The sequence below is a fragment of the Ascidia mentula genome, chromosome 5 (assembly GCF_947561715.1).
Source record: "Ascidia mentula chromosome 5, kaAscMent1.1, whole genome shotgun sequence".
In the NCBI taxonomy this organism is placed as follows: Eukaryota; Metazoa; Chordata; class Ascidiacea; order Phlebobranchia; family Ascidiidae; genus Ascidia; species Ascidia mentula.
Genome location: NC_138570.1, coordinates 22,046,027 through 22,059,151, shown reverse-complemented (window position 1 = coordinate 22,059,151; position 13,125 = coordinate 22,046,027). Strand labels below are relative to the sequence as shown.

The 13,125-nt window shown below is 38.9% G+C and overlaps 2 protein-coding genes across 5 annotated transcripts; both read right to left on the bottom strand.

Moving 5' to 3' along the window:
* Positions 1 to 33: 33 nt before the first annotated feature.
* LOC145903556 (transcription factor AP-2-alpha-like) lies at positions 34 to 3,775 on the bottom strand. Of its 4 annotated transcripts, none has more exons than XM_082991642.1 (12): positions 3,477 to 3,775; positions 3,163 to 3,278; positions 2,941 to 3,055; positions 2,525 to 2,616; positions 2,217 to 2,346; positions 2,094 to 2,151; positions 1,948 to 2,022; positions 1,599 to 1,761; positions 1,217 to 1,335; positions 959 to 1,100; positions 509 to 680; positions 34 to 217 (listed from the first exon to the last, which is right to left on the bottom strand). In XM_082991642.1, the coding sequence occupies exons 1-12, from the start codon at positions 3,756 to 3,758 to the stop codon at positions 41 to 43; spliced, it is 1,641 nt and encodes a 546-aa protein (XP_082847768.1). In that variant the 5' UTR covers positions 3,759 to 3,775; the 3' UTR covers positions 34 to 40. The 4 variants fall into 4 exon arrangements, with proteins under 4 accessions (XP_082847768.1, XP_082847770.1, XP_082847769.1 ...); XM_082991644.1 differs by having other exon boundaries at positions 2,217 to 2,334; XM_082991643.1 differs by having other exon boundaries at positions 3,163 to 3,275.
* Positions 3,776 to 5,514: 1,739 nt separating this feature from the next.
* LOC145902307 (uncharacterized) lies at positions 5,515 to 12,729 on the bottom strand. Its single transcript, XM_082990233.1, has 25 exons — positions 12,588 to 12,729; positions 12,203 to 12,341; positions 12,004 to 12,090; positions 11,877 to 11,947; positions 11,557 to 11,691; positions 11,411 to 11,500; positions 11,133 to 11,253; positions 10,755 to 10,860; positions 10,574 to 10,628; positions 10,261 to 10,419; positions 9,834 to 9,958; positions 9,680 to 9,767; positions 9,466 to 9,551; positions 9,096 to 9,215; positions 8,676 to 8,840; positions 8,483 to 8,610; positions 8,341 to 8,376; positions 8,094 to 8,197; positions 7,556 to 7,700; positions 7,134 to 7,262; positions 6,970 to 7,038; positions 6,731 to 6,814; positions 6,536 to 6,666; positions 6,222 to 6,479; positions 5,515 to 6,165 (listed from the first exon to the last, which is right to left on the bottom strand). The coding sequence occupies exons 2-25, from the start codon at positions 12,327 to 12,329 to the stop codon at positions 5,977 to 5,979; spliced, it is 2,808 nt and encodes a 935-aa protein (XP_082846359.1). The 5' UTR covers positions 12,330 to 12,341; positions 12,588 to 12,729; the 3' UTR covers positions 5,515 to 5,976.
* Positions 12,730 to 13,125: the final 396 nt, after the last annotated feature.

Here is a 13,125-nt window from a genome sequence, read left to right as displayed (position 1 = left end):
ACACTGCTACGTCATAATCAACAGCAAAAAGAAAAACAATTCATTTTTTTTCAACGTGTTTGTCGCTAATATTATGTGTTGGCAACTGGCTCTGGTGCATACTCAGGCGGATGACGTCATGTTGATTCGACGTCACCGATGACGTTTGAATTCCCGATGCGACGCCGTTTAAGAAAGGTTTCTTTTCTTGGTACCTCAACATCTCGGTGAGATAATGCTGCAAAATTAAAATTTAGATTAAAAGAACCGAAGGTCGCTGGTTCGATTCCCGTGCTGGCAAACTTTGATTACTTCCAAGATTTGTTCGGTTATAATTGACAATTCTTTGCGAATTGATATTTTCACTCCAGGGTGCGAATTAATCAAGTTTCTCGCGACGTAATTTCGAGATAAGTTTATTAGTAAGAAGTATAATAAATCTCGTCGAAAAGCGGGTGAAGATTGCCGCGGAAATTCCCCGACTAACACAACACGTCACAATCCATCGTAACCATGGTGATGAACGCACCTGCAGAGCGGTTAGCGCGGCGCAGATAGCTGGAGTACCGAAGCCGTGGGTTGTGGAACTGAAATGAGTCAGAGGTCTCTGCACGGCGTTGTCAAGTATGGGTTGAGGTCTTGTGTTCCCAATGGGAGACCGATCCTGAGCCATCAGATCCTGGATCTCCTTCACAATTTGCCTGGAGGAAAATATCACGAGTTAAGTCGCTGTAGCGAAGTTAGTTTAACATGCTTGGATAATAGTACAGTGACATTACACTGTACTTTTCTGGGTATCGGCATTGTTAAAATAGACCAAGTGCTAATGAGCATATACAAAAAAAAAATTTGGTTTGTGTTTGTAAATATTCTCACAATACAAAAATGAGACCAAGCTAGCCATTTTTTTGTCAAAAAACATAATTTTTCTGTCAATTGTTTTTACACAACCTGGTTTTTTGATCAGCGCAGGACTTACTTGGTGGCCAGAATCATGTTTTTCCTTGTATGCCAAATCTCGGGGTCAGAATGTTGTTTACATACGAACTCAGCAAGTGGTTTGGCGGGAAATTCCGTCTCGCAAACGTAACCAAAGTCACGTGCCAAATGTACAGCCTCTCCTGCGTGACGTCATCGTTAAGTTTAAACGGGTTCAACAGGATTTTAACGCAACCAACTAACGGCTTTATATCATATATTGTTCGGTTATGTAAGCAAAGTTCATTATGACGTATACCTTCGACAAGTGACGTAAGCAGAGTGACGTTTGCAGCCTTCCTTCTTCCAGCCGGGAGGTTGAGACCGATTTTGTCGAGTTTATCCCGGAGTCGTTTTCCACCGTCCTTCGATTTCGCTCTGATTTAAACAAATTATTTTACTTTACACAAAAACTATGCGGATTGTTGATGAACAATAGACAGGGAATGACATTGAATGGACACTGATGAAAGGGTTATCGAGTCAGGCGTCCATGCAGTGTGGCGTTGCGAAATATTGAAATAAACCAGAATCCCAACTTTATTTGTATTTTTGCAAGAATTAAAAAAACGTTTGAATTTTGTTGATGGGTTGGATCAACCTGGGATTCCCCTTAACCGTAAATACAATGCTGTGCTCACCTCCTAAGAACGCCACCTAGCAGTGAAGCGTTGAGACATTCCGGTGGTGAAAGTCTACGTTGGATTTCGGCCACCGTAACTTTGTACTTTGATGTTGAACTGAGTAAACTCAAACGACCCGGCACCGAACAGAATACGTCACTGGGGTTTGCCCCTCCTGTCACTGTGACGTCACAAACAAGTGGTTACATATTTTTTTCCATACATTTTTGTTTAAACTCAAATAAACTAAAAATGTGGCAATGAATTCGTGCCGGGACAATCACTAAAAACTACATCAGTTATAAGTATCGAAATTATTGACTTTTGGTTGAAAACAGAAAACACCAACAAAGAAGATTTAATTTACCTGGAATGAGGCCTCCAGAAGGGTGGAAATTACTTTTCGCCTCACGTGGTTTCATCGTGAGCGTCTGATTGGGTGCTGCAAGTCAAGCGGAACGGTCAACTTACTTATCCTCACATTTTAACCAAACCAGTGTTACGTCACAATACCTTTCTTTATGACGCCAGACGAGTCGGTGGTGGTGATGTAAGTGACGTCACCTTGTGTCTGAAAAAATATTGTTGTTTAGATTTCTATGTTACCATGACAATTTGAATCGTTGTGAATTTTACCTGTACAACATCCTGCATTATGTGAATTGGGGAAAGCATTCCAGAAGGTTCCTGACTAACCGCCACGTCACTACTCATTAAATCATCTTGCTGGCAAAACTCCAGCTCCCCGCTTCGACTAAAAGACAAACTTTTAACGGTTTACATTTGCTGAAAAACCCAAGTGGAAACCATTTGTTTGGAAAACAACTCTTTTATACAGGAGTTCATAATTTTAACAAATCATCTGACAAACTTTATTATCGAATAATATCATATTTGTGCTCAAGATAATTTGACTTGTGACGTAACAGTTGATGACGTGATACCTTTCAACCAAGTGTTGTGGAAGGGTAGTTTGTAAAGCTGGTAATGTTTGTTGGGTCATTCTCTGTCCTCCATAAGTTGCATAAGGTTGGCTCTGTTGACGAACAAACGCACCTGGGTTAGATCACAATTCGGCCTTGTGACGTCGACGCGGGAAAGTTATCTTAGTTCGAATCAAAATATTATAAACATGTAAACAAACAGCGGATGAGCGGAGCGATTATTTTTGCCAAAACATTTCAAATCCTCGCTTTGAATTATCTACAATCGGTTCTTATTGGACAAAGTTGCAGCATCTGATTGGACAATATTAAGATCATGTGACAAAAAAATCGTTTAAACTCAATTTTTTGTATTTATTCTGTTAAAAGACCGATTCCGTGTGCTTGTCATCATTATTGTGACGTCATAGACTAACCTGTGCGTAGGGATCGTGAAGTTGGTGAATGTCGATGTGTGACGTGGGTTGGTGGGTGTAAGCGGACGGATGGAAATATGTCGGTTGGAACTCGATCGAATTCACCGGGTTAAACCTGGATGAGAGGGGGAAATAATTACTCCGTGACACCGATCTCATCCATCACAACTTGGATGAGAGAAGAGATAATAAACTTGGAGTATATGATGTTTTCAAGCTTACCGTGGTACGACTGATGTTGGCGTGGGACTGAAAGTTTGCAAAGCTTCAGACGAAACCGTGTCAAGTTGTGTGAATTTATTCTGGTCTGGGTTCGTTGAGTCCGGTCTCGATTGCTGCTGTCAACATAAACCGATTACTTGGCATCACGCTATTGGTCGAAAAACTCGGGAAACCACCAATCACAGGATTAGTCTCGAAACAGCCGGCGGCATAGAATTTTCACGACCACAAGAAAAATTGAAGTGTGTCAAAGAAATTACGTCGCGAACCAACAAAAAAATCTTTGACATAGTTACTTTGGTGACGTCACTTACTTCCAGGGATTGTTGGAGCAGAGCAAAACTGGGTATTCCCCCTTGCCCGTGGGTGTCCTGCAACTGATGCTGGCCCCCCACAACGATCACGTGACCCTCGTCCAATCGCGGTCGTTTCGGTGCTGGTGACGTCATACGTGAATGACTTTCATTCTCATCAGTGATGAGGATTGTTGGGGGTGGTTCCGAGTGGGCAGGGAGAGACACTGAGTGGGATGGAGGGGGTCGCTGAAGGTGGGGGGACTCAGACCCCCTTACGGTCAAAGTGCGAATTTCACTCATTGTTTATTAATATTTTAAAATTCTGAACAAAAACATCGATTGAAATGATTCACGAAACAAATCAGTAAACGCGTAGACGTCACCAAATATTTTAACGTCACCAAACTTTCGACGTCACTCTCTATTTCAAATGTTGACAAACACAATTTTTCGCAAAATTTTCGTGTGATTTATTGTTGTTGAAACAGTTTCACGAAATTTAATCACGATGATTGTTTATGATTCGATGCCGCGTGAGTCATTCTAATAACCGAAAGTCTTCCATTTAATTGTTAGCCTCACAATAACGAGCTAACAGGTATGTGTGAGACTGCCAATTATCACTTGAAGCTGATTTGAAAAGAGATAATATTGACGTACTACGCATGCGCATGACTTGTAAGAAAGGTCGTTCTAAATTTGATGTCAAAATTTTCTTTTACTTTGTGAAATTTCAGCAAGCGATATTTTTTTTTATGAGTTAACCTCGTATAACCGCAAAAAAACTAATATTCAATAAGAAATTTTAAACTTTCTTGACAAGTTACAACTTTAATGACGACAAATCTTTCTTTCAATATTTTCTCGTCAATAAAGAAACTAATTTTCCCCCAACAATTATTTTTTTGTTTGAACAAAGTCAAGGTCATATGAGTTCGCTAATAATTCGTCGCGTCCGAAACTGTTTTCATGACAGCCTACTTAGAATTGGCGCCAAACTTTTTAGCCCGGGGCGTCACGTGGCACTTCGATGACGTCATCAAGGTGTTGACGAATTCCGATATTTTTGAATGTAGAAAGACGGGTGCAAATGTTTCAAATATTTCTTTGCGCTCATCCGACATAGGCAATTTCCCGAAAACAATTTTATCCAATTTCGTTTTTTATTTTTGTAAAAAAACTCCAACTCTGGAGCAGACGCGCGGTGCTTTTAAATTAAAATTCTAGAATTCCCCACCAGCGCTGAGCAAGAAGGACAGAGAACGTCTAGAGTTACCGACTGTTTTTTGGTTTGTTTCGTGATAATTCTACAAACGATATTCGGACATTTGGTATTTTTCTGATATTGCTGCGTTAAACATGACCACTTGGGAAATAAACTCGACTGTCGACTCTCTCTGCTCTAAATTGCTTTCAGAAATCCTCAGGCAAGGCCTCTGGCGCACTCACCTTGGGCTACAAAACTGCACCTCGACCAGCTATATGTTCTAAATCGTCCTCAAGCAAAGATTATCGTCGCAGGCGACTTCCACGTCTTCTTTTTTTCAAACAACTCGATGAAATCGCGAGTTTGGATTTCGCCTGGGGCGGGTGAAGCTGGTAATTACTCATCAAAGAAAACCAAACTATCGACGCCGAAGGATGAAAGTTGATTCTCTTCATTCTGGTGGAGGTTACCTGTCCGACTGGTGAATGCCTCTGGGCAATGTCGGACGGTTTATATAAACCAAATCCACCTTCACCGCCGCCATTTTCGAGAATATCAACCGATTAGTTATCGAACACCTCGCGCCCGACGACGGCCGCCAATTACGTCGATTGTTTGGTTCGCGAATGCACTTCGCGCCACGATAATGCCCATTGTCCCAACATAAACTTGGTGATAGTGACGTAACAACGGTCTCGCGCGATATGGGGGGCAGCGGGCCGGTAGCTGTAAACTATAATAGTTAAAACTACGGGATATTCGATATTCCCCCGTGACAGATAGACACGTCATAAACCCCTCAATATGACGCAATATTAAACGCACGATTGTTTGCATTTGTGTGGAAACAATTTTAATGGCGCTTTGTTTCGTTACTTAGTATGACGTAATTTTCTTGCGCAAAAAAGGGTGAAAAATTAAAGAAAAAAAACAATTGAAAATATGAGGACAGCCGTAAGAAATTGGATTCTTCCGTTTATCGAAAAAGTTAAACAAAACTTGTGGTGATCATTTTTAATATATTGCTTTGCGCCGAATTGTATTGTTTTAATCTAAGAACAAAATAAAAGAAATGAGGAAAAAGTAAAGACAAATAAATATTTCCCACTATGACGTCATAAAGGTCGGCTTTGTGATGGCAACAATCACCAGAATCATGTTTATATCACAGTAGAAAGTCACGATAATTGTTCAAAAGATTTTCCTGACAACTTTGTGATGGCAGATATTACAACTGGTCAGAATCCAATCTTCTCAAACTTCACCACAATCCAGGATCAGGTTGCGATTGTTACGTCACAAAACCTCGTCTCAGGGTTTAACTTTTTTGTGCGGTGTGGCGCCATCCGGCGGTGAAACGGCGGTACGTTTAAGGTTGACGACCGGCTTTAAATTCCCTCCTCTCTCAGATCGCTTGTACGGAACCAGTGAAGCGAGGAGAGTTGGCCACGTGAACAAAGCATTGAACCGTGACCGGAACACTTTGTATTTCGTGGTTGACTGCACACACACACACGTAGTTAGATATAATCTTAACTTTTGGTTCGCACACTTACTCTTATTCGGGTCAAAATTTCTTCAGTGTTGTGCTTTACGTTGTCATCACCGCTTGTAGGGACGTCATCATGTCCTTGATCGTTTACGTCATCATTGTCAGAAACAACGGCTCTAATTTGTGCAGTTGTGTCTCCGGACGCCCGCGAAGTAGACGGTACGTCACGAGTTGATGACATCTCGATGCTATATTTCTTGTCTTTTGTGACGTCACTATCATTTAGAATGGTTTTGGCAACTTCGATTCGTTTTTCCCTTGCCTGTTGAGGTAAACACATGATTATGACGAAACAATAACCCAATGACGTCACTGTACCGTAACAAGGTTCCGATACGCTTGAGTGGTTGCGCGGTTTGGTGCACAAAGTGGGAGGTAGAGGTTGCGGGCAAAAGCACGTGACTTTCCAGGACTTCTGACGTCACTCTTCTTACTACGCGCCGACCGACCTGATGACGTCATCGATGTGATGTTTGGTCACGATAATATCAACATTCTTACGTCATCACTCACCCGTCATCATTTCCCTGACGTCATCAATTGCTTGTTTTTCTTTTGTAACCAGATTATTATCCCGAAGATCTTTTAGTTTTGTTCCTGATATTACACAGAAATGTACGTGTGAATGTTGGGATGTGGAGTGTTTGTATTAAATAATTACACAAGTATAAAGTTGTACCTGAACTAAAACCATAAAATGCGAATTCCAACGAATTCTCTTTGTCAGAAATCAACAATGTAGAGAAAATTACCTTTGTTATTTTGCGTTTTCTTTTTCCGCTTGATGGCGTCAAGAGCGTTTTGGGCGTTGATGTTCAACGCTGGAAAATTCAAGACAAGTTTGTTTACAAAAATCCCCCCTGATATCATTGCCTCATCATGCTTGTGATACAATTTCTTGAATATATGTTTCTACCTTTCACGAAATGACCGAAAAGTAATTTCGCCGAAAACTCCTTGCCCGACTCCACCAACTTTTTGTGCTGCTCGCGGATTGGGTTATCAGCCCCACGTGACTTCACTTTCATTGGTCGGTAGATAACATCTGACCAATCAAAGAAATCAATCAAAACACAAATTTTAACAATTTCTCTATGTTATCTCCATGGCAACACCTCACACAATGACGATGTCGATCATCCAAATATATTTGCGTTGTTGAAATTCGACTGATTTTGCCCTTGGAAATAAAAGTTTCCATACAAGAATCCTACATGACAAGATAATCCACCATATGTAGTGTGAGGTTCAGTGGATTTGAAAGTTATTCGAACTGGGGGTTAAAGGTCAAACCCCGAATTTGTCGGCCGGAATTAAACCAGGATCCTTGCGTCTTACTTAACAACTGTAGGATCTTCCTGTCCACCATGACAAGATCCGGGTCCTCCTGTCTCTTCTCCTCGTCCATCTGGACTTTGCTCTTCGCCGACAACAGCTGTTTGTATAGCTTGATGACGTCATCGCTCGACATGGTGTTCGATAACTACGTCACAAAAGACAAAAAAACGCGTATAATTCGTTTTGCTTTGGCCAGCACGGCCGGGTGGCCACCTTTTCGTCACATGCAGCTTGTCGCAACCCATCACCTCCCAGTGCGACTGGCTGCGATCCTACGGCAGACGGTGATTCTCCGTGAGGGAATCACCTTTACATGGGCGCCTGACTCGACAACCTTAATGGTTTTATCGGTGCCCATGCCATTTTTATTTCTTTTATTCATCCACAATTTACATAGAGTAGATTTTGCGCAAAATACTCATGGTTCGATATCGGGTTTCATCCGTAAACCAACACTGTGTAAATGCGACAGAGGATTTTTACAAGTGTTTTTTTTACCAAGCTACAAGTTGGTCAACAAGGTTAATTAACCACAAACCTTCTCCAACTTGTCGATCTCCGTATAATGACCGGAACCTTCCAAAGGACGGGGGGTGATTTTAATCAGATGAAGCCGTTTCGTGTTTTTGTCTTCAAAGATTTCTACGCAAACCCAACATTTCGTTTTCAGTACTTTATATTCACACACACTCTCTGGTTACTCAACAAACAAAACATTTTCAATCAAACTTTTATTAAATATTTGTGACGTTTTTTTCTAACAAAGGTTATGGAATTTTTCTTACCTTCGTCGTTGAACGCGAGATTCGGGTCCGGGTTTTCTGGAAATGACGAAATTTGTTGTGAAATTTATCGCACGAAATATTATAAAAAGATAAACTATTCAAAAAGTTTTTTGATTTAAAATATTTTGTTGAAAATCCTCACCAATTTTCACTGACATATGTTCAGCACATATTGTTGCCGCCAATTTTAATCTCATTTCCCTGATTTCCCGATGATGCGGAGAAATTCCAACTCCGCTGTAGTCAATCTCAACACCACGTTTCCTCGCACTGGAAGATACAAGTGGGGTTTTAACTGGATTTGAATGAATTTGCATATTAAAGTAGGAGCGAACCTGTCCAGGACTTGCCACCTCTTCAACAACTGACTGTCGGTCCGACCTTTGAACTGACGAGCGACCACCGACCATGAATTTGTTTTCTTGCGGAGTTCAATGAGTTTTTCGTCTTCATCTCTCGACCAATTCCCGCTTCTACCGCTTTTCAAACAGTTGGTATACCTTCAAACAAATTCGTTGGAAATGTGACAATGACGTCGGCGATCAGTGATGTCACAAGTCCCAGTTTCGTATTTATCGAATGTTAAATGATCACGTGTCTATAGGTCGGTGGAAAATCTTGCGCGGTCAAACTCGGGGATTGGAAAAACCAAAACAACAATGAACACTGAAGTTAACAGGATGTGAAACGATTTGAAAAAAAAATTAAATTTCAGTTTATTTGTCCGTCAGGATGGTGGAGGAACTAACACCTACCTTTCTCTGAGTTGTGAATCGTTTCTACCCGGAACCAATCCAAGATCACGTATATATGACCACTTGGTGCCGTACTTCACCACTGCTTTGATCAGATTCGCGTCTTCCTCTGCCGTCCACCTGAGGGCAGTAGACATATTTTTACTCGAAACAAAATTGTCCCCAACCAAGTCAGTGTAGGAATGAATATTGCTGTGTGCATTGTGGGCGTGTCCGGGGTGTGTCCGCATATCTCTGACATTGCCGCCAATCAGTGAACACCAAAATATGGCGACTCTTTCCAATCTTACACAACTTCGTCCGATCTAAATATCTGCATTCCTACCATGGAAATACTGCCAACCACACTACACATACTTAATCAGCTTACTTTGCTCGTTTAAATGAGGGGTCGAGAGTTTTCGTCCATCTGTGAACAATCTGAGCAGAAGTTCTTCCTCCGTGTTTAATCGCGATCTAAACCAACATCAACCATCAGTAAAATTAAATCCATATTTATTCTGCAATAAATTTGGGTTGCGCGTAAAATATGGATTAACATTTTGTTGATTCTCGAGAAATCCCGCGCATTTTAAACCAATCACCTGCGTGTACGGGATCACGTTACCGACCCTGTGCTGGTGGATTAATTTGATCAACCTTTGGTCTTCCTCTGGAGTCCACGTGGTCTTTCTACATCACGTGACAAACATAAAATTAAAAAAGTCGAAGGATGACAATAATTAATAGAAATCATACTTGAAAGTGGAGCTGATTTTGAGTTGATAAATCCGACAACATTCCATCTCTGTCCTTCCCGGCATTTCTTTACTAACTTCAATCCAGTTATGATTTCTATGATCTTTCAAGACATCTTTCAGTTTCTGTAAAAAATTGGAAATATTTACAATATCCATAATATTACAAACATTGTTTTAAACTAGCAATAGCTTTGATTGCCAAGTAAAAACCTATGCAGAGCTCCTGTCTTTTGTCATGCACTTGTATTTTCTTCGTTTTTAAAACGAATATATATTTTTTTCTTTCCAAACAACAATTTAAAACTATTGATTAAAATATGCATAGGCAGTAAAAAATATCACTGCACGAAACTTATTACTGCGAGTTTGTCATCAACCATCTACAATTAATATTTTTATTCATCACAGAAAGGTTTAATTTTCACCTCAATTTCGCCAATCGACCAAGGTTTGTGGTTGATCGATGGGTGGAGATGATTCTTCCAATAGAGTCGACAGTTTTGTGGTGAGTACATCGAAAGTTCCATGTTGGAAATTATGTCCCAATCCCACTCACGGCTTCGATCAGATATTTCCACCTGAACCTAGAAAAATAATTTTACTTTGAAATAACCAGAAAATTTATTTAATTTTTGGGACCTAGGTTTGTTTACAGTAATAAAGGCAAAAAACTGATATAAAAATAACGTTACTAAAGAAACAATTAGTGTTGCAGAGGTTGCATTTCATGCTCCCTACCTTGGACTTGGTTTCACTTATTTGTTTTTTGGCTGCATTAATTTTGTCCAAAATTCTGCAAAATAATAATTTTTAAGGTTGCATTCCTTGAAAATTTTTATTTCTGTTAGGAATAAATAAAAAGTTGAATAAAAAATAAAAAGTTGAATAAAATTTATTTGGGTAAAATTCGAGCACTAACAGTTGGTCTTCAGTAAGTTTGTATTTTTCCTGCAGATAATCCAACTTTGAGAGAAGAGGTTCCGTCAAAACTCTATGAGCATTTTTCTCAACAGCTCCACGTAACGCTAAATAAATTAAAACAAATTCAAAATATATTTTTTCATGTTCCAAATAAAATGAAAGAAACACATATTTTTTTTTTAATGTTTCAATTTTTTGAAAGGATCCAAAGTAATATTTTAACAATCAAAGCTCATTTAATAAAGCAAAATTCATCCTTGCAGTTGTGGTCATGAAAATACTACTTTCCGAAAAATACTACCATATGCAGAATAAATCAAAAATACTTTTCCAAATTAGTTTGTAATATTTATATTTCGTGTTCAGAAAATCTAACTTTGCTCTGCAGGTTTCGCCCATTTCTTTGCTATTGTAGGATTTCCGCTAAATAATTCTCCGCATTCAGTTTTTCGTCGTTCAACTTCACAATTACTCCACGGAGGAAGCCCATTTTCATCCTAAAAAATCAGAAAAAATATTGCTGCTATGATTTATACAAACAATTAACATTTTTTTCATTTGACGTAACAGTTGTAAAAAATCTCCTGCAAACTGTCCTAAAATAGCTCTAAAAACATTTATTAAAAACAAACTTAAAAAAATACGAAAACTTACCCTTAAATATTGTCTGAAAACACCAAACATAATTTTGGGCATTGGTTGTGCGGCTTCTGCCAACCGGTTTTGTTCCTCAACCAACAACGTCTACAAATAAACATCGTATAACAAGTAGTGAAAGTTGCACAGTTGGAATGGAATACCTGTTTCATTTTGTTGTCTTGTAACAGTTGTTTTATTTTTTCCAGCTGCTGTGTCACTACTTCTTGATACGCAAGGTTTAGTTTTAATAAGTTGAGGGGTGTGGCTGCATAATTTGCAGACAAATCAATGAGTTCCTGAAACAGATTTAAACAGGTTGATTTTTGCTGATGCAAAGCGTCATGTCATCTTATGCACGCATGTAAATATTGTTGAGGTTCTCCTTACTATCTTGACGACCATAAAAACAGAAGATTATTTATTCAAAGTGATGTAAAAAGTGAAATTTAACAATTGGTTTTATGGATCCATGTTATTGCACCTCATCTGATTCATCGACGGGTTGGGTTAGGGGTTGAGACCCTTCATGTGTCACATTGTCTTCGTTTAAACCTATAAACATCATAGCTCGTCATCTATCTTGTAAACAATAAATCTATTATGAATACCTGATTTTGATGTACCGGGTTGTTTGTCACTCCCTGTCTCTTCAGGATAGGTTTGCGAATCTTTGCCGATGAAATCAACCACACTATCTACAAATTTAAATAAGATTTACAAAATGTGAGCACCACAAATATAAGCAAATCACAATACATTATAAATGATCAGCAAAATAAAATTCTAAGATTTGTGGTGCCCAATCACCTTCATCACTTTCATATTCGTCTTCACTTTCAGCAGCGGGCAGAGATGGGTTCAAGTCCAAGGGTATTGCATGAAGCTGCAGTTTTAAAATGTCTTCTTCCATTTCTGTTTCTTCTGAGGAATCCATATCTTCTTACTTCTACATTCAAGCGAACAGATCATTAGACAAATTCCGTTCATAAAAGTTTCGGTTAAAATCAATTCTCTTTTCAAAGTAAATTCTTCAGATGTTATAACCCACAAAATTACTTTCATACCACATGTAATTAATACTCATAGGTGCATGAACACCACAAACGCAAGATATTTTTCAAATATTAAATAAAACCTACACCATTGAACGTGTTTCATGTTGTTGGTAGTGAGACATATCAATGGCGCTTACCTGATTCTCACAATTTCAGAAATAACTTCTCTTCCCAGTCTGTTTTATCAAAATGAGAACGATTTTGTTTCGTTGCGCCATGCTTGCTATGCGCAGGTTTTCACACGAATTGGTGCGTTTTGCTTTGCTATCATTTATTGCAATTCCTAATTATTACATTATGAAAAAAAGCACACTGGTTTTTATAAATACTCAGTTATTATTTTTTATTAAAGAAGGAACGACATTTGCTACAATATGTTCCTATTTCATGATGTTCACAAACTTACCGGTTACCATGAATTCGATACATTCAAAATATTATCTTGTAAATTAGGTAAAACATCAATTTATCATCAATCAGTCAAAATATAGTGGGGTATTTTTCTTGAAAAGATACTGCAGAAGATTGTTATTGTATATAAATCAAATGCATATATATCTGTGCGTTTTTTAGTGCCTAAAGTTAGCAAAAGATGAATAAAGATTGTTCAAAATTTTGTTGTTGTACTTTATATCAAGTGGTAAATACTTGCGGTCATCTAGAACAAGCGTGTGT